The 19068-nt window shown below is 39.8% G+C and overlaps 1 protein-coding gene across 3 annotated transcripts in view; it reads right to left on the bottom strand.

The window, feature by feature from the left end:
* The window catches only part of sdk1b (sidekick cell adhesion molecule 1b), a 249036-nt gene that overhangs the window by 30027 nt on the left and 199941 nt on the right, over positions 1-19068 (bottom strand). For all 3 annotated transcript variants that reach the window (XM_086082687.1, XM_086082685.1, XM_086082686.1), the window contains 8 exons: positions 18456-18647; positions 12459-12580; positions 12252-12364; positions 8815-8965; positions 5905-6139; positions 5559-5674; positions 3217-3403; positions 2472-2570 (listed from right to left, as the gene is read on the bottom strand). In XM_086082687.1, the coding sequence (XP_085938813.1) occupies positions 2472-2570; positions 3217-3403; positions 5559-5674; positions 5905-6139; positions 8815-8965; positions 12252-12364; positions 12459-12580; positions 18456-18647 (1215 nt within the window). The remainder of the gene's footprint in view (positions 1-2471; positions 2571-3216; positions 3404-5558; positions 5675-5904; positions 6140-8814; positions 8966-12251; positions 12365-12458; positions 12581-18455; positions 18648-19068) is intronic.

The raw sequence follows: 19068 nt of genomic DNA, 5'->3' as shown, positions 1-19068 counted from the left end.
GCTTTACAATTTCGTGGTTAAAGTAGGAAATAGGTCCTCTCGTGACTGGCTGTTAATCATTTAGATGAATTGACAAGTGTATTGTTGAATAAAATGTTATGAATGACAATGAGAACAAGAAACAAAATGCGACGTCAAATTTTGTTTAGTTTAAATTCAAATTGTATTTTGTCTTATTTGGTTTGAAATAGATTTTGCATGCTTCAATTAATCACTGAAAGGAAAAATCCTGCAACTATATTCAAATTACAAACATTGTAAAAATACTATAGACAACACAGGCTAAAAATGCAAAATTTCGTGACATAAATATCACATTTTTCAGTTTTTAGGTCCTAGAATAAGAGGGTAATGATACATATATATGTTTACAGTTATATTACAATTAAATGAAATCTAATTTAAATACCTATGTACTCTTAGCATTTATTTTTGTTTTTCTGTAATTACAACACTTTTTTCTGTGGAAACCTACTAAAGCAGTGTGTCTGAAATATTTTTTTATTACGCCACACCTAGTGTCAAGAAAATAATCTTGTGACCCCGCCCCTATATATTTTCCTATAAAATTGCTGTAAGTACACCTCTGCAGAGGAGCTAATACTCCTTGTGCACTCACTGCCACCTACTGTAGTGGATGTGCAATTACGCTTTATTCGATTATGAAAAAAAAAAACATGTTTCCTGGGGCTACTCACACAAAAAAAAAACATCTTAATGACATAAGTAAATATAATTAGAAAAATAATTTAACACTTTTTGTCACTTTTCACCCCCATTTAACACACATTGTGCTGCTCATCTGATGTGCACGTGTGGCCACCTGGGGGCAGTATAAGACAAACAAACAGATATACAGCATTATAGGCTCAAAGAGCTCAAAGCAAACATGGTGAAACAACATTTATCTGTCATGCAGCACGAAAATGGAAAAAGCCGCCCCCAAAAAGTGAAATGAGTGTAAATGCTTTAAATTAATTTAGGTTGAAAATAAACTTTGCTTTTTTTCCCCTTATGCTTTCAATTAAAGTCTTAATCCCCCCCCCCCCCCCCTTTATGTTACTTTTAAATATGCTTTAAAGTTATCTGTGTGTTTAAATGTTATCAATGTACATTCTTTCAGTAATTTTGGTAAGCTACTTTTATTTTCTCTGCTTCTGAATGTTGTTATCTGTGAATGCTTTTAGGTGACTGACCAGAGTGGCTATAATGTGTAGATAGAATTGTATAGTACCAGAATGCAGACATGGAGTTAAAGGACACATAGTAGCTATTATTCATAAAAGGCACCTTGCAACAAATGAGATTGCACACTTTATGTGGACTTTGACCCTATGTCTCTGCTCATACAGTAAACACGCACGCAGTACGCGCACACCCCGGGTCCGAGCAAGGACACAGCATGATTATGGCGCTCGTGTGCGATCCTGTCGGCGAGCGGCATCCCTCTAAATGTCTTCCTGCCTACATTAAGCCCGCGCATCGTTCACACTGTCCTGCTCAGCTCACTCCCCGCCGAGAGGACAAGTGTTTCTCCTCCCTCGACGCCGGTCGGTGCATGTAACATACAAACACACACACGCAAACCACATCTGCCTCCTCAACCAGATCGCTGTCATATGGCGTGCGTGTACATCTGAAACTTTATCAATAATCTGCTGTTTTGGATTCAATCTGCAGGCCGCGTGTATCAGTACATGCAGATTTTTTTAGATTGAATATAGGCATCTCTCTCGCCCTTTTTCTCTCCCACTCCCTCTCTCTCGCTCCCTCTCCCTCCCAGTCACACTACGGGCCACCTCCAAATTACGTGCTATCAGGTTTGCCACGTTTTATTACGGTCAACTAAGTTTCTCGATCCTTACCATGACTGAAAAATCGACATTTTAAAACTATCACCATACATCCAGGTCCAGGATAATCCATACTTGCCCACTGTCTTCCCCAGGGTTATCTTAAGACCATTTGGTTTTGTCCAAGATGGCCTAAAAGGGGGCTGTAGTGTAAATGTAGATTTAGTGTGTTGTTGTCCTGTATGCCGTTATAGTTCTGCCCATTTGAATTCTGTGACCACTCACTCATGTGATGCAAATGGCTAAGCTAAACAAAGCAATTCTGGTGAGTTAATTTGCTGAGACAACTTTTTTATTGTATTTTATTTTGGTTATGATGTTTCATAAGGAATAATTAACTGAAGGTTTTTTATTTTTTTATAAATATACATGAGTTCGAGTATGTTGTTGTTCTACTGGAGTAGTTTTTCCAACTTGGGCAGACATAACTGGCACAGCTAAGCAAAAAGCTGCAAAAACAACCATTTACTTGCTAATTGCTTTGATCCTCTTTTGTTGGTCTTTGTATGTGTGTTGACTTTGTAAATGATTTTGTACATGGGGATTTGTCCTTTGTCTAAATGGAAAATACCGGATGATAATGTTTGCCCTCCTCCTCCCTTTGTGTGTGTTTAATACCTAATATGATGCCGTTGGAGTTTGTGGGAGGCTCCCACACCACCCTGGCTGATGACAGGCGGACTTCTGGAAACACCACCCTGACAGGGGGTCCTGGGACTAAAGGGGGAGAGGGGGGGTAAAAAATACAAATGTGAGTTGACAGCTGAGCGGACCACTAATAATATACAAAGAGCTGCACTGCATCTCAACATCAAGCACTTAACATTAAATATGTGACTATATATGAGGCAGCGGGGACGCTTTTGCCGTTAACGCACACAAACTGTATAGAGCGTCTTATACATTTTTAAGACCTGCCTTCAAAGATGCAAAAAGTAGAAAATGTAATTTTCTCTTAACCTCACTGCGTCTGCCTTTGAACCTGATAGAAGTACATGTTCCACACCATCAAATATATGTAGATGCGACTCACACACACCCACGGGCCCCTTAGGAGAAGCACGCCCGCGCACACACAACTTCACAGCGCGGGTTCATTATACTTTTGACAAATTGACTTCTGTTCAGGTTCCACCCTGAAATGAGAACATTTTTTCCAACGTGACACTGCTCGGCGATGTGTATTTGTGCTGATGTTTAATTATTTAAAAAGGGCAGTAGAGGTTACTGCGGTGGTTACGACCCCGGATTCCACCATCTTTTTCGAGGTTCTGCCGTATGTCATACAGGACTGTCGAGAAGTGAGTTGAAAAAGCGATGATGTTCATCAAGTAGGCAAAGAGTGATACAAACTTGTTCCTACCGTCTTCTTTGGTTCTCAATAGCACGGGGGTGCTGGGGGGTCCGTCGCCCATTCTTGTGTACGCCAACACCCGCAGCGCATACACCGTGTACTTCCTCAGCGCGCCAAGAAGTAGCGACGCGTTCCTCTCTCCTTCCGCTAAAAGAACACTGGGGGGACGTTCTGAGTCCTTCTCGGAGTACAACACCTGCACACACACACAAACGCACACAAACGCACACGTGTACTCATGTTTCAGAAGAAAAACAAATACAGTGAAATTTCGACCCCCTGCTATAGCTTAAAATCTGTAAAAAAAAAAATGTGTTTCAGACAATATTATCTGCTCACATTCAGTCAAATACTTCACAGCGCAGATGGACAATAACCAGAAGCATACTGTGAAAGCAACCAAAAAGGTTTTTAAGACAAATAAGTGCAATGTTGGCCAAGTAATCACCTGACCCAAATCCGATTGAGCATGTACTTTACTTAATGAAGACAAAACTGAATTAAATCAAGTGGCTGGTGACATCTATGCACATTTATGATGAACTAATTTGCACCCAAAAACATATAAAAATGTTCTATTTTAAAAATTGCCATGGTCCTAAAAACGTATTTATATATTTATTTATAATAAAATTGACAGAGACAAAAACGAAGGACCGGCTATATATATATTTTTGGGGGGGGATTTAGATTTGACTTTTTTTTTTAAACAAAAATGCTTTTTTAGTTTTAGTCTTTTTTCGTTGACATGTTCAGATCATTCCACAATATTGTGTGCACAAAAGAACTGCGAGGCAGACGCGCTAAACCACAAGTCCAGCTCGCTGCCTCTGTGTGAATTTATGTTGGAAAAAAAAAAAGTCTCCCGAGGCGTCTCAAACTCGCTGCCTCACCTTACAAGAATGGGGAAAGCAAAATGTCAGTTGTGACTTGAAGGGAGCGCGAAGCAAAAAGTCAGGAGGTGCTGGTGGCAGCTGGCAGAAGAAACTATCGGGCGTCTAGCGACGAACGGAAGCGAGCGCTGCTGGCAGCTGCTTGTCATCTCTCAGCACAGTGGGCACGCTCGCACGCCGCCACACACGCCAGGGAGCAATATAAGTGTGCCATGCGCTCGGGGGCTAACGAATTATATAAGCAGATTTAATTTATTTCTTTTTTATTTTTTTTTAAATCTCCAAACAATGGATGGTGGAGTTATTTTGTTTCCTGCATATTAACACGCGCATGTCAACACTAGTGGAGACAAATCCCCCTTTTATTCATCTCCTTTGCAGATTAAGACACTGACATAATTTCTACATCACATTAGCCAAAATAGTTTTGTTCTTCCGCGTGCTGTAAAAACACAGACAAAAAGCTCCATGTCGTCGCTTTATGCTAAGATCAAAACAACAACGGCGTACATTACAATAAATCCTCAGGGGATAAGTGTGTGTGTGTGTGTGTGTGTGTGTGGGTGAAAAGCAGCAGTACAGTAAAAAGAAAAGAAAAGAAAAGACGAGCACATCTTGTATTCGTCTAGCTTTACTATTTATCTATGTCCTGATTTCGATGAAGAGCTTTGTGACATGGTGCAGCTTTGATAGATTGTAGCTTCTTATTGTGGATGACACGCTAATGATGGATCATCTTCATCTTTCCTTCTGGCATGTCAATACATCTTACTGTGCGTTAAGGCCTTGCAACTCCTTTTTTTCCAAGCAGAGTTTTGGAATAAGTTGGTCACGCATACAACAGCTCGCTTATTTTCAGAAAAATGCAGACACCTCAAAATTGACGTCTGCGAAGATTCTCACTCACTCATGTCATGGAAAGCCATCAAAGTTGTCTTGATTGAAGGCATCGGCTATCCTCTGCCAATGACAATGTCCTGACATTCCTCCCCTACAAAAATGGCCTCATGCGAAGTAAAAAGTGGTCCTAACGAGCCGTTTTGCCACAAGGCGAGTGAGCAACCGATTGGTATGCAGGACGGTCGTTTCACTAACCATGCGAGGCAGCGACAACAACATCCTATCGTTAAACACCCGTGGGTTGCAAACCCACCGAGGCATAAATAGAGAGACTCCACACTTGTGCATTTCAAACAGAATTTTTTTTCAAACTAATAAACCTAGCAAAAAAAATTTTTTTTTGACCAACACAGCATGAAATCATGCATATAGTTAGTTAAAGTTGCAGCAACTTGGAATTTGAAGTTATCTTTAAACAACACCACCGCGGTTACTGGACATTACATCATGTCTGGCTTTTTCTTTTTTGCAAACGTGTGAGAGTTTGGGTGTGTGATGACTGGGAGGTGGGGGGAGGGGGTGTTAATGGTGTGTGTGTGTGTGACATGTTATATGCACCTTGTATCCAAGGATGGCCCCATTCCGCCTCGCCTGAGGGACGGGAGACCACGTGAGCAGAATTTTGGAGGAACTCACGGCATCAGCAGTCACATTGACAGGAGATCCTGATGGGACTGTGGGACACACATACATACATTTGGGTCAGTGCTACTTTGCACTAGCAATCAATCTGGACCTTTATCTGAATCCTCTCCACCATCTTGCAGTCCAGGAGAGAGTACAGGGAAGTCTAATAGCTCCTTTATGTGTCTTCTTACATAGTGAATACTACAACGTTGGCCACAGAGTCTCAACACTGATTCACTCAGATGTCAAACAGCGGGCACCTGCCCTGAGTTCTTACCAGATTCAGCCGTGCGGGCGGCGACAGCGTCGCTCCACGGGCCAGGTCCAATGGAGTTGTAGGCCTGGATCCGGGTCCGGTACTGTGTCCAAGGGTCCAGGCCTTCGACGGTGACCTCGCCCGCGGCCCCCTCGACCTCCACGGTCCGGTCCTCAGCCAGGCCGTCCGTCCTTCGCACGCGAAACCGGTAGCCCACCGTCTCCGGGCTGCTGTTGTACTCGGACTCGAGGAGAGGCTGGAGGTCAGTTAGGAGAGAGATGTTTATAACATATTTTATTTATTTATCTTTTTTTTTTCTTCAACAATATATTTATATAATTTTTTTTAAATTGGAAAAATTCAACAACAACAACAAAAAACTATTTAACGTGTTCCCACATAGTTACAAATAATAGTATAAATTAAAGCAATATTAAATTAAACAAATACAATTAAATAAATATATAAATAAATATATTAATAATAATAATAATATTTACAACTCACTATTAGAATCAGAATCTGATTTATTGGCCAAGTATGAAAAATACACAAGGAAATTGTTTTCACACTCACAACCTGTCCAAGAAAGACAAAAAGTAACAATGACCAACGGAAAGCCTGGCGGTTTGGTAATTAGCGTACCGACTTTCTTAGATAGGAAAAAAAAGGAGACATGGGGAAGAAAAAAACAAAACAAGGCCCAAACTGTGCTCCATTAAAATGACTTGTTTGAATAACAGCATTTTTTAAAATCTTTTTTTTTGTTGCACTAGAGCAAACTATTTTTTTTTAAGTATAAAAAGTATAAAAGTATTTTTTATTGTTTACAATTTATGTATTTACTATCTAATTTAATAATCAAATTTAATAATGGAATTGCATTATTTTTAATACAAAAGTATTAGGGGTTTCTCAAAAAACGGTTTGAACAAGAATATCATTTTTTTGACTTTCAAGATGTGAGTGCATCGCTTTGAACCGAATCGTTTCACTTGGAAATATATTGAGATACGTATCAAATCTTCTGTCTTTTATTGGACGGACACATCTTAGAAGGACATGTCACACTTCCACTACTCACAAGTTCATTCAAATGTATGTCAAATGACAACCAACAAGTCATTGCATCATACACTCTAGAACTGAGCCGTATATCGAAAACCGTATCGAATCGTCTTTTGTGGAGAGATGCACAGCCCTAATGAGCTGACAGTTCTACACCGTCATGTCAAAAAAGGACACACAAGAGAAGCGTTTTGCTCCCGTGGTCATTTGAATGACACAGATGGTGTGGGAATCTTAAGTAGATCTTAAAAAACCTTTTACAATCTTCTCCCCTTTGACATCCCATCTCCTGATCACCGTCCTCTCCTGCGTCCCGTTCACCCTTCATCATCGTCTTTGTCGTCATCCTCGCTTCCTCTCTCATTTCCTGTCACCGTCACCCCACGTGCCCCTTTACCCTTTATGCTTTGTCACCTCAATTTCTCCACCGTGTCATTATTTATCACCACCCAATCGCTGTGTAAAAGAGCTTCCACGGCCACGGATGACGACAGGGGCATCGGGCATTGCTTATTATTGCGCAGTTGACACCAAATTTGACTTTTAGTTCTTTTTTGATGCAATAACAGCATGGACACAGATGGCCTTGGATAGCTGAGGATACTGTGTGCTAGCATGCAGCTAAAAAAAAAAAAAAAAAAAAAGCCACATTGCCATGCCGCACAGGTAGCAGCGCGCTGTTGATGTTTGAGTTGACAGGGCAGTACTCTCATTCCGATTCCTTAAATGGAAAATGTATCCGCGGCACACGTTCGCGCTGTTAGCGAGAGACGGTAGGGAAAAAAAGAGGGGGGAAAAAAAAGGACTGTAAGGCTAAAATGACAATGTTGTGCAGTAAGCAGCAGATATGTTGGTGGGAAGAAACAAAGTACAAAAAGTTGGGCTAAAGAGGTGACAAAAAATGTCAAGTACATATAAAGTGTACAGTAACAATGTACAATACATCATCACTATATTTCAATATATTTTTCCGGTATCCATACTTTACCCGACTTTTTTTTTTTTAAACTATGTTTTACTTTCATTTGAAAACAGATATACAGTATGTACTTTTTACTGTTGACTTTGTCCTTTTTTCAACCTCCACGGAATACGACATGACATAAAAAAAGATGGTAAAGTCAAGCACATTTGCAATCTTGAAGATTTATTAGGCAGAAAAGCCAGGGACAGCAGCGACGTGGAGGGACGAGAACCAGCGAGCATTAACAAGGATGACAAAACAAACTCAGAAACTAAATTTGTAGCATCCATGGCTGTATTTATAGAAGTTTGATTTAAAAAAAAAATCACTTATTGTCATATTTGTTAACAGTCATTATGATGTGAGTGTAAAGCAAAAGTACGATCTGTGAAAAAAAAACATTTTGCCTGTAATTTGATTTGCAAGAAACCACCATGGCCGAGAAAAAACAACCAATTGGAGACAGAAGGCGTGACTTGTAAAGTGTCAACCATCTGTGCATGCTGACCTCTACCTCATTATCCCAGAAAAGCACATAATTTGGAGTGGTGTGTTACTATGACAATAAATGTTATTGGTTTGACATTTATTTTTATTTTCTTTTTTTCAGTATTCCCCCGACACAAGTGTCTACTTTTTTTTTTTTAACCTAACCTACATTAATCACTGAATAACTATTCTCTGTTTTTCAAAGTGGAACAATTTAATTGACTGTAAATGATTGTTCTTTTTTACTTTTGTACATTTCAAGTACCTGTTCATCTAATTAGGTATGCAAAGTGAGGGCCTTTCCACATCTGGTTACAGGCACTGATGCTGGTGAACACAAAACTACAAAATACAACCCGAGCACTACACAGATGATTCACCATCAAGCGGAGTAGTTTGTATGCAGGTACCTTCCACCTGAAGCAAAGGCCGGTCCGCGTCGGAGACAGCGCGGTGAGGTTGGTCGGGTGCGTGTCAGGGGCCGCCTGTAAGGTTTGGATCAGCCTGGAGGGGCCGCTAAGGGGGCTGGAGCCCACGATGTTCACCTGCTGCATCCTAAACCTGTGGAGAGAACACACGAAATGAAGGGAAGGTAATTCAACAGGTAGGAAATACAATCGGACTGCAGTTGTTGCTAAAAAATTGTTTGTTTTAGAGACAAAATCCAGTGAAATTATGTGATTTGTTGTTCATTGTCCTTAAACTTATCTATCTATCTATCTATCTATCTAGATAGTTAACTAGCTATCGATATAGCTAGTTAGCTAGTCAGCTATATATCGCTCTGTCTGTCTGTCTGTCTGTCTGTCCAGCCGTCCGTCCGTCCCTCTATCTAACGATTTAACTACCTATCTAGCTAGTAGTTAGCCATCCATCCATCCGTTTATAAATATATAAATAAAGTTTACAAATTTATAAAGATGACTTGACTCTCTCTCTCTCTCCTAAACGGTATCATGTCAAAGGTATTTTCCATTTATGCTAGCATTAAGCTAACAGACTAAAAGTGAAGCTTGTTTGTTTTAAATACACAAAGTGTAATTCTCTTTGTCTCAAGTCAAAGCCCATGACAGTATGTCAGCTTGTATGTTGAAAAACTCATAATATGGGTCACTTGTATCTCAAGGCGCCACAGTATATGCCATATGTCATAATCATAAAGTTTAAGGTTGAACTTGAAACGTAAGGTAAATGGCACAAGTCTTTGAATAAATGATACAGTCACTCAAAAGAAGAGAGAAGTAAAAATGTTTTAGAACCATTTTTGTCAATCAGTGACTGTTCCACCAAAATAAATAATACAATTTAAAAATAATTAAATATTCATATTAAATATCACTAAACATTCATTACTAAAAAAAAAATACATTTGATTTGAGTAAACAGGAAATATAAATACAGCATTTCTTGACCGTCACTTTTCTATCCTGCCTAATTATCCTGGTCAGGATCACGACATGAATCGTCTCGTTGACACGTTGACTTTTACACGTATTGCATATATGTACACAATCCAATTCACATTCATCACACCTCCACAAGCGCATCACACGACATGTAAAGCGAGCGAGGGAGAGATGTGGAAAATAATGAGAGCGAGGCCGTCGCCAGCTACATATGTGGTCAGGAGAGAAAACAAACAAACAAAGGTGATGGCACACATCCATCGCGTTCACCGGGGAGCATTTGCTGCCTAAACAAATGCAGCCGCACTTCTGATTGAAACGGCGCGGCCGAAAGAGACAGCGTCTGTGTTGGCATTTGAAAATGTGATAAGAATCAACATTCAAGTGCGTCCGCTTCATCTCATGTCCCAGCGGCACGACGTGCGGCAACATGATCCCGCTGTGTGCACGCGCTGTGATCAGGAATGTGACGATAGAAACTTTAATCGTCGCATGCAGAGTCAATGCGAAACACAAATACGCAACTTTAATTGGTGACCCCGAGTAATGTTTATTTGGGCACCACCCATATGGATTTGTTGAGGCCAGATTTTTCAGATATTCGATTAATAGGTCAATTCATTTAAAGAATATATAATAAACAAAATCACTTATTTTGGTCTCTTAACACTTGCAACACAGTAGGGCGGAACAAGTTTGAACAATAATCTAAAATAAAGGCAAATCAAGCTGAATTCTCGCGGTATTTGCGAGTTCACAAACTCCGAGAATACATCTTGCTGATTGTTGATTTCCACCGATCCAATTCTGCTCATTCCATTCGGACCAATCACAGAGCAATGTTGTGTTTGGGGGCGGGATATGAAGCTCAGCAGCTGTGACGAAAACCCGGAAGCGCCGACACCGTGGACAGTGGCGCGTCGTGCATTTTTATCTGGTAAGGATGTTCGTGCGTTGTTCTTGTTTTTCATCCGTTACCGTGATTGGTCAAAACAAACGTGAAGATGCCGCACCATCCAATCGGCTCGAAGTATAGTACACGCTGTCCCGCCTTTCCTGAGCAAATCACCGTGGAGCGGTTCCAAATTGATATCTGACTATTGCCAGGTTAAAGTGAATCATGAAAAAAAAGAAAAAAAATAGACAGTTTATGTATATATTAGCGTTATTAACTTATTAAACACTTAAACTTGCAGAATTTTAAGCATTCACTATGACAACTTCACAAAATTCTACCAAACAAGTGTGGCATAATCGTAAATCAGTATGTCAGATATCAGATTACAACATTAATGCAAACAAATCTGTGGCATTATCATTTCAACTTTCAAAACAATGATATGTAAACATGTGGACTTCCCTTCTTAAGTACTGAACATATATATTATGCACCGTACAAATAAATAAATGAGTTAATAAATAAATAAATATAATACACATACTGTATATACACAAGAATAAAGCCGACCGACATACCAAATTATTGTTTTTTCCCTAACATCAAAGTTCGCGATTGTGATTCCTAAGTTGTCATTTGTTTATGTAAACTAAAATCAAATAATTGATGACTTGTTCAATGTTTGTCAAACTGCATCTTGTTGTGAAGTGAGTTGAATAAAGTTAATCATTGTTTGACTAAATGCTTGACAGATTATGATCTTAAACACACAGCCAAATGAAATTTAAACAATGCAAAATAAATCAAATTCATTACTAGTATAACTAAATTTAGTGCTAAATAAGTTACATAAAAATATATGAAAAAAATTTAACTTTTAATTTAAGGCATAAACACTTGATGTAACCATTTCTACTTAGTGTAGGTGACCTCTCAAATATATCATTATTATGCCCATTATTAAAATTAAGATTGAGTGTTAAATCCCTTTTATGTCTTAATATTAACTTGTTAACATCATTTTACACTTGCATGACAGTTACGAATGTTAAAAGAGTTCTTGAAGCGCTGCCTGTAAGTTCATACATGTTGCCCACGTAGAAGTTATTCCCATTTCCGTGATTTCCACCCAAAATGAAACCATTCGAAATTGAAGTTAGCAAAGTGTCGTGGCTCTCTCTCTGTCTCGACCTCCTCGGTCCTCCGTCTACTTTCTAACGACCTGCGCTCTCTCTTTCCTCATCTCCTTCCTTCTCCGGGCTGCTCATCCCTTTCTTGCTCGGCATCCCCTCCCCCTCCCTTCTTCCGTCCCCGCTATTTGCGGGAGGGTAATGAGGATCTGCATGCAGAAGCTGTGAAGGTGCTGACAAACAAAAATAGTCTCATATGGAACTGTCTCTGTGATTTATCTGACTTCACCCGAGGCTTGCAATACAGCAAAAACTGCCAGAGAGTAACATTTGGGAGAGAGTTGACGGGCGCGCGTGTGCGTGTGTCCATAAATGAGATGGCGCCACTGCGTGTATGTGTGTGAGCTGCTTACCTGTACTGAGTGAAGGGTGCGAGGTTGGGGATCTCCAGACTGTCAACGCCCGCCTGGTTGTCCAGCTGGTAAACAACCCTCCAGGCGTCCTCGGCGCCGTTCTCCTTCACCACCTGTGAGTAGCAAAGAGGAGGCGCCGTTGCGCGATGGGCTCGTCAAGGACCATCAGCTTTTTGGGGCGGATGCGGTCAAAGCGCGCGCGCCCACCTGGCCTTCGACGATCCATCGCGAAATGGCCGTCTTCCCGTCGGCGCCGGGCCGGAAGCGCAGGGTCACTGTCCGGGGGCTGATGTTGGAGATGACCAAGTTGGAGGGTGTGCCAGGAAGTTCTAGAGCATACAGAAAGTTTATTTTCTATGCGCATTCACCGAACCTGTAACTCATTCAAACCCAAAAACGTATAATTATGTTTTTAATACTTTGTCAATCACTCCCAAAAACGTACTTATACGTTTTTCCATGCTAGAGCATACAGAAGGCTTTGATACAGCTTCTGACATGAAGAGGTTGCTTAAAGCAATTGTAGTTATTACAACAACAAAAAAAGGCCAGCAGGTGGCAGCAGAATATAAGAGATCAGCCAGGGCGATGTTGCAAAAAGGCAATTTTCCCTGTGTTTTAAACTGATTTCTTAATAATGATGAAACTTAGCTATATTCTAATGCTAATTAATGCAAAAGGCAAACAGATACAAATATACTTTTTCCCCCTTATAACAGAAGAGACTCTACTCTTTTTTTTGTTTTTATAGCAATAGAACAGAACATTCTGTGGACATTGCAAAATTAGTCAAAATCCAGTAAAATAGCCGGGAGCGAAGGCTGTTGCTTCAGTGAAAACGGCTGCGAGTGAATGAGTTCATTAAAAAATAATATGTGACCTTTTCCCACCCTCAAATTCAACAAAATGGTGAACAAAATGAACATCAAATTCGGCTCTTTTCACCTTGAATTTTTTTTTCCTTTTATAGCTTTGTGTTGCTCAAAATTACCTATTTTCAAATAGTGATTACTAAAGAACGGAATAAGGTCGAATCATACTTTTTTTTTTCTAATGAGAGAATGGAGTCTAATCTTTCATGTTTAGTCATAGGACACAATATTCTGTTTTCCTTGAAAGATAAGTGAAAAAGCTCGAAATCGGCTGGCACTGTGGCGGTTGTTTGGCAGTCAAAAAGTTAAAACATTTATGTTGATGTGATAGAGCTTTTTTTTTGCATATTATTAAAATCAATAGAGGGTTTTCAAAATGAATGAATTATTAGTTCACCACTAGATGGCGCTAACGATCACACACTGTCCCTTTTAAGGAAGTTTAATCTGGCAAAGTGGTGTACCAAATAACACAAACTTTCGCTGTGCTCTGATAACACTGTTTAGAAATGTGCTTCTTTAAGTATAAACATTGGACTGAACATGCACAATTGTGATTAAAAAAACAAAAACAACGTGTGTTGTGCATTTGTTAGCACTTCTATCTTATTCTTGTGGTCATTCCAAAATGAGCCTTCGCTGATACGCATACCGCAACCCGATGCATCCACCCGGCTGGAGATTTGCCTCCGAGGAAAACCAATTTATTCAATAGTAAATTAAAGGCAGAAGTGAGGCCCGGGTAAAATGGAACGATGTTCCTCATCTCGGCAGGACCTCCACCCTGATGTGTGATGTATATGAAGCATCTCTTGTTTCTCAGCCACGACATTTTTTGAATGTTTATAGCTGAATATAAGATGATAAAGGTTGCCCGAGACAGCCTCCCCCCTACGATAGCTTTTTTTTTTGTCTTGTGCTTTCTATATGTAAATAGGATCGAGAAAATAAGTAGAGTGGTCAGAAAGCGGTAAAGGCTGAAAAATGGGATTCAATCGCGGTTTCGGTGCACTTTTCACACAACCTGAGAAAAAAAAAGTTCTTTACAAGAGAAGTGAACTTGCACTTGTACTTTTCAAAAAGTCTTCCCTGAATGCACACAGATGCAAATGCTTAGTATGCGCAAATCAGGTGCGAGTCTGATTAAACGTGATTGGAATAGTGCGAGTCAATTTGTTGCACCTTCTGGCTGTCGTGCGCTCGTAAATGACCACTTGCAGCTTTGGGAGACTTCAAAATGGAACTAAAAGCCAAGATGACAACATTTTGTTTCGTTTTGCAAGCGCAAATCATCTTAGTCAGCTTCCGTTTATGTATAAAGTGACATTGATCAATTACCCTGTTTAATTCTTATTCCATGAACGCAGTATTTTCAATCTGCCCTGTTTTCAAGAGCGAAACATAACAGATTGAAAAGAGGAAGATCATTTTTTTTTTTTAGTAAGTATATGACGTGGCCATCCGATCGATGCAGAGAAGATAAATGCCTGGCGGCGAGCGATGAATTAAATGTGAGGCGCAATGTAAGTTCATTAGGGCCAGACAAAGGCGGGTGGCGAGCCTCGTTAATCATGTTTGACCCTCGTTAATTGCTCCATCTCCGCGGCAATAACGGATGAAGGGGACTGTTTCCGCCAGCAGAATGGCGGCTAAAGAAACCAGCTCTCGTCATTGCCACACCCTCCCCAAGTTGCCCAAAATATCAAAAGTGAACAAGTAAATGTATTTTTAGCCAGATTAAAAATAACTACAGTGGATATATAAAAAGTCTACACACCCCTTGTTCAAATGCCAGTTTTTTACGTGACTTATTCATCCATTTTCTGAACTGCTTGTACTGTGCAACGTAATTGGACTTTTCAAATCTTTTTCACAGCGGGAGTAAAAATAGCGTAAATGTGGTTGCAAAAGTGTGCACACCCTCTTATAACTGGAATGTGGCTGTGTTCACATTTAACCAATCACACACAAACTCATGTTAATGGGTGTCAGCGCACACACCCGCCATCATTTTAAGTACCTCTGATTAGTCCCAAATAAAGTTCAGATGTTCTAGTAGGCTTTTTAAATTATTTATTTTGGTCACATTTTTCTAGGAATGTTATTTTTTGTATTTTTTTCCAGACTGATACCAGTACATGTATTCAACTCTTTAGTAGTCAGATCTTTTTAAACTTAAAGCTGAAAAAAAATAATAATAATAAAAGACCTACATATCTTAATGTAATATTTTTCCTTAAAATTGCATGAACAAAATAGCAATTTTCTTTCATCTTTTTTCCATTTGTTAATAAAATATAGATTTTGTACAGAACACACAATAAAACAAATTTAAATAAATGAATAAATAAATAAAACAAAACTAATAATCCATTGGCCAGAAAAAGTCCAGGCCAGGTATCGGTCCAATACTGATACCTGGTATCGGTACACACCCATCCCTACATTTTTCTATATTGCCAAACCCTGGCATAAAGGGTGTGTAGACTTTTTATATCTGCTGGTTGCCTACCTTACAACATTACTAATGGTGGAAAAGGTTTTACAATAATTTATCCGGGCCTCATTTTTCTATTTCACAAAAAACAGGCATCTGAACAGGGGTGTGTAGACTTTTTATATCCACTGGATACACTTACCTAACTCCATGCATACATACATCCAATGTATACAAGTACTCAATCTAATGACAACGCTAACTTACCAAAAAATTAGAAAGTTCCCCCAGTTTGATGTACAGTTCAATGAAGCACTTGAACTACAATAATAATAACGATTTAAAAAAATACACACAGTGTTGTATTACTGCATCGCTTGCAAAACATCATTATTATTACAGATCTTTTAATTGCATGGGATGTCATGAAATGCAGACGCACGTAATGTTATATAGCCAGTGAGCTCAATGAGACAATTTGCAGCGAATATATAATTGCATGTCTTATTTAGTTCAAAGGCATGCGGATCTGCTATTATTTTTGCCAGTTATTAGCTAGAATACATTACACACCAATGATACGCTTTTAATTTGCACAACTGGAAGGACATATTAAAAGTTAGCTGGCTTCTTCACTGACAGCTGCTGGAAACATGCCTGGCAGGCAAAACACTGGCAATATATGTACAAGCTTGTTTCTGTTAATAAAATGTCAGTCGGCAAAGCGCAGGAAAAAAAAAAATCTCATTCCATTTCGCGGAGGATCGCCTCACTCAATCTCAACAAGGGCGAGCACTTCAAACTATGTTGGGCGAATACTTGATATCTGTGGACGCTCTAAGTGGTCTCCCATGATCAGCGCTGATCCGTACAATTCTGCCGCAGTTTTTTTTTTTTGCCAACGTGGCAGAATACAGATTGGAATAGCCTGGTATATATATTTAATCATTTGTCAGACGGATAAGTATTAAAAAAAAAAAGAAAATACAGAGAGGGATTCTTGGTGTATCATGATCGGATTAGCGACGTGCACGTGCGCGACAAAAAAGGACAACTGTAAGCCGGTGTTGTGATGATGATGTTGACACCGGGCGGCCGGCTGTGATGAATGATCAAATGCAGTGAACTTCATGAATACATGAATAGAGAAACAAGATAAGATTCCAGGAATCCCAAGTCTCTCTGGTCATTCCTTTTGTTCCGTTTGTGCATCTTTAATCCTTTTGGCCCCTGTCGTTCTTTGACTAGTTTTGCTTTCATGAATTAATGAATATCCTGCGAATCTAAGAACTGTCTGCATTCATCTTGCTCTCACTCTTCCTGCTTTTATTCATGAATTAGTCATCAGAAAAGTGTGTGCGCGCGCACACACACAGTCACACACGCAAATCCTGCTGTATGAGCCGGGTTTCACTTCCACACTCCTCTACTTCCTTGTTAAGTCTCACTGCCTTTAGGACACATTTTGTTCTGCCTCATTATGGTTTTCAACTTTTTTTTCTTCTTTCTAGCGCTTTTGATGACCTCTTGTCTGTCCAGCCGCAGACATTTAGAGTGAGTCTGCTTGTCGAATGACTGCTGATGATCTGAACAAGTGCAATCACACTAACGCAGCAGACTCGCTGAAGCAAAGTTCTCTCGGGGAGAGATGCTGGAAATCACAAATTCTGTGTGTTGCTCTGACTCAGGCCGATGATTCATGAGCTTCCATGGATGAGGACGAGACAGAAACGAACAACAAATAAAGACTATAATGGAGCGCGCAAGTCTTAATTATGTTAGTTCATTTGAGGCAGATATGACTGATATTTTTAGAATTTGAGTTGCACTATGGCTCTAATTTCGAACCAGCATCTACATGGGACCACATGAGTAACTCGCACACTTGGTCTAAAAATAGATCACTAATGATGGGGCGTTGCGATTTCCGAAGAATGTTTGTGATCATTAGAAAATGTACACACTGGCAGAGATTTACATAAGTAAAAAGTTCTAGCATGTGAAAATTTTGATTTTTAATTCAGTATTGTTTTATTTATTTGTTACGAATAAAATGGATTCAAATCCAAACAAATGGAAGGTCGACCATTTTTTCCTCACCTCTATGGTCCGATTTTATGGGCGATTCCTGTTTATGGGTGCCATTTCCATCCAAATGCTTACAATGATAACATTTTATCACAGCTTGTTGTCTTCCTTCTTACATGAACTCATAAATAATAGGAAACACACCATTATTATTTAGACTTAATTAAAGTCCCTCTAAATATAAATGTATATACATCAATGGAAACAGTGCTTTGAAATATTTTATTCTTCATACAAATGATGTGTCCCATATTAATACAGTCCTATCTTTACACTGGCTCCGAGTCAGCTGAAGAAAATATTTTCAATTTATGCTAGGTTTATAAATCACTTTAATGGTTTTAAGTCCTGAATACATGAAATAAATGCTTTTGGAATATAAACCCAGTGGGGTTCTGAGGTCAACAGAGTTCAAAGCAAACATGGTGAAACAGCAGTCAGCTGTTATGCTGCATGTAAAAGGAATAAGCTGCAAACAGAATTGAATTTAGCCCCAGGTGTAAATGCTTTTAAATTCAGGTTACAAATTACCCCCACCCTTTTTTTTTAATGACTTAAATTGTATTTTGCCTTTAAATGATGAATTATTAACTCCTACTACTAATTATTTCTAATAATTTTTTGGTTGTTTAAACTTTTTAATATAACTCTTTGAAGGTTAATCATGAGATTTATTTGATATGTTAAAAAAAACAATGAAAAGGCATTTACATTTTTTCCAACAGTTATCATACTTTATAATCACTATCAGCCGTATTTCAAGCCAATCATTTCCACCCATTTACGCCACAGTTAAATCTGTCGTACCTGGAGGGACGCCGGTGGAGATGTTGGCCGGCGTGACCACGCCCCGTCCGGCGGCGGTGAGCGCGGCCACCTTCAGCCTGTACGTGGTGGTGGAAGTGAGGCCCGTCAGCTGGTACTGCAGCGTGGAGTTGGTCAGGGCTCGCTCCTCACGCCTGGACTGCACGCCGGACGCCTCCCACCACAGCATGTAGCCTACGGGACGCACGCCGTGATTAAATGGCCCGCTTGGACATTTGACACGCGAGTGCATATTTTGCCACACTGAGGCAAATTAAGTAAACAAATAAATAAATAACGCCGGTTTGCAGGAAGAAGTAACTACAGTCTAAATCTGTGTCTGTCCCATCACATCTTCACAGTCATACGTCACACTCTGGCAACTTCAAACGCGTGTTCGTGAAAGTGAAAGCCGTATTCCTGTTTGTGTGAAGCCCAGGAGAGAATGTGCGGTCCCTCGTGGGTCCCTCTGCTCACAAGGCGCAGGATGAAAAGCAAGTAGAGGATAAAAGAATAATGCGCGCGGTGACCTTGATTGAAGAAGTCCTCTGACACTCTGCTTGGTGATTAGGACGCATTCGCAAGTGCCACCATCTTGTGTGACCACACTGGAGGC

The sequence above is a fragment of the Leptonotus elevatus genome, chromosome 8 (genome assembly GCF_054856555.1).
Source record: "Leptonotus elevatus isolate MCC_2025b chromosome 8, RoL_Lele_1.0, whole genome shotgun sequence".
NCBI classification, from domain to species: domain Eukaryota; kingdom Metazoa; phylum Chordata; class Actinopteri; order Syngnathiformes; family Syngnathidae; genus Leptonotus; species Leptonotus elevatus.
This window is presented reverse-complemented; position numbering and strand designations above follow the sequence as displayed.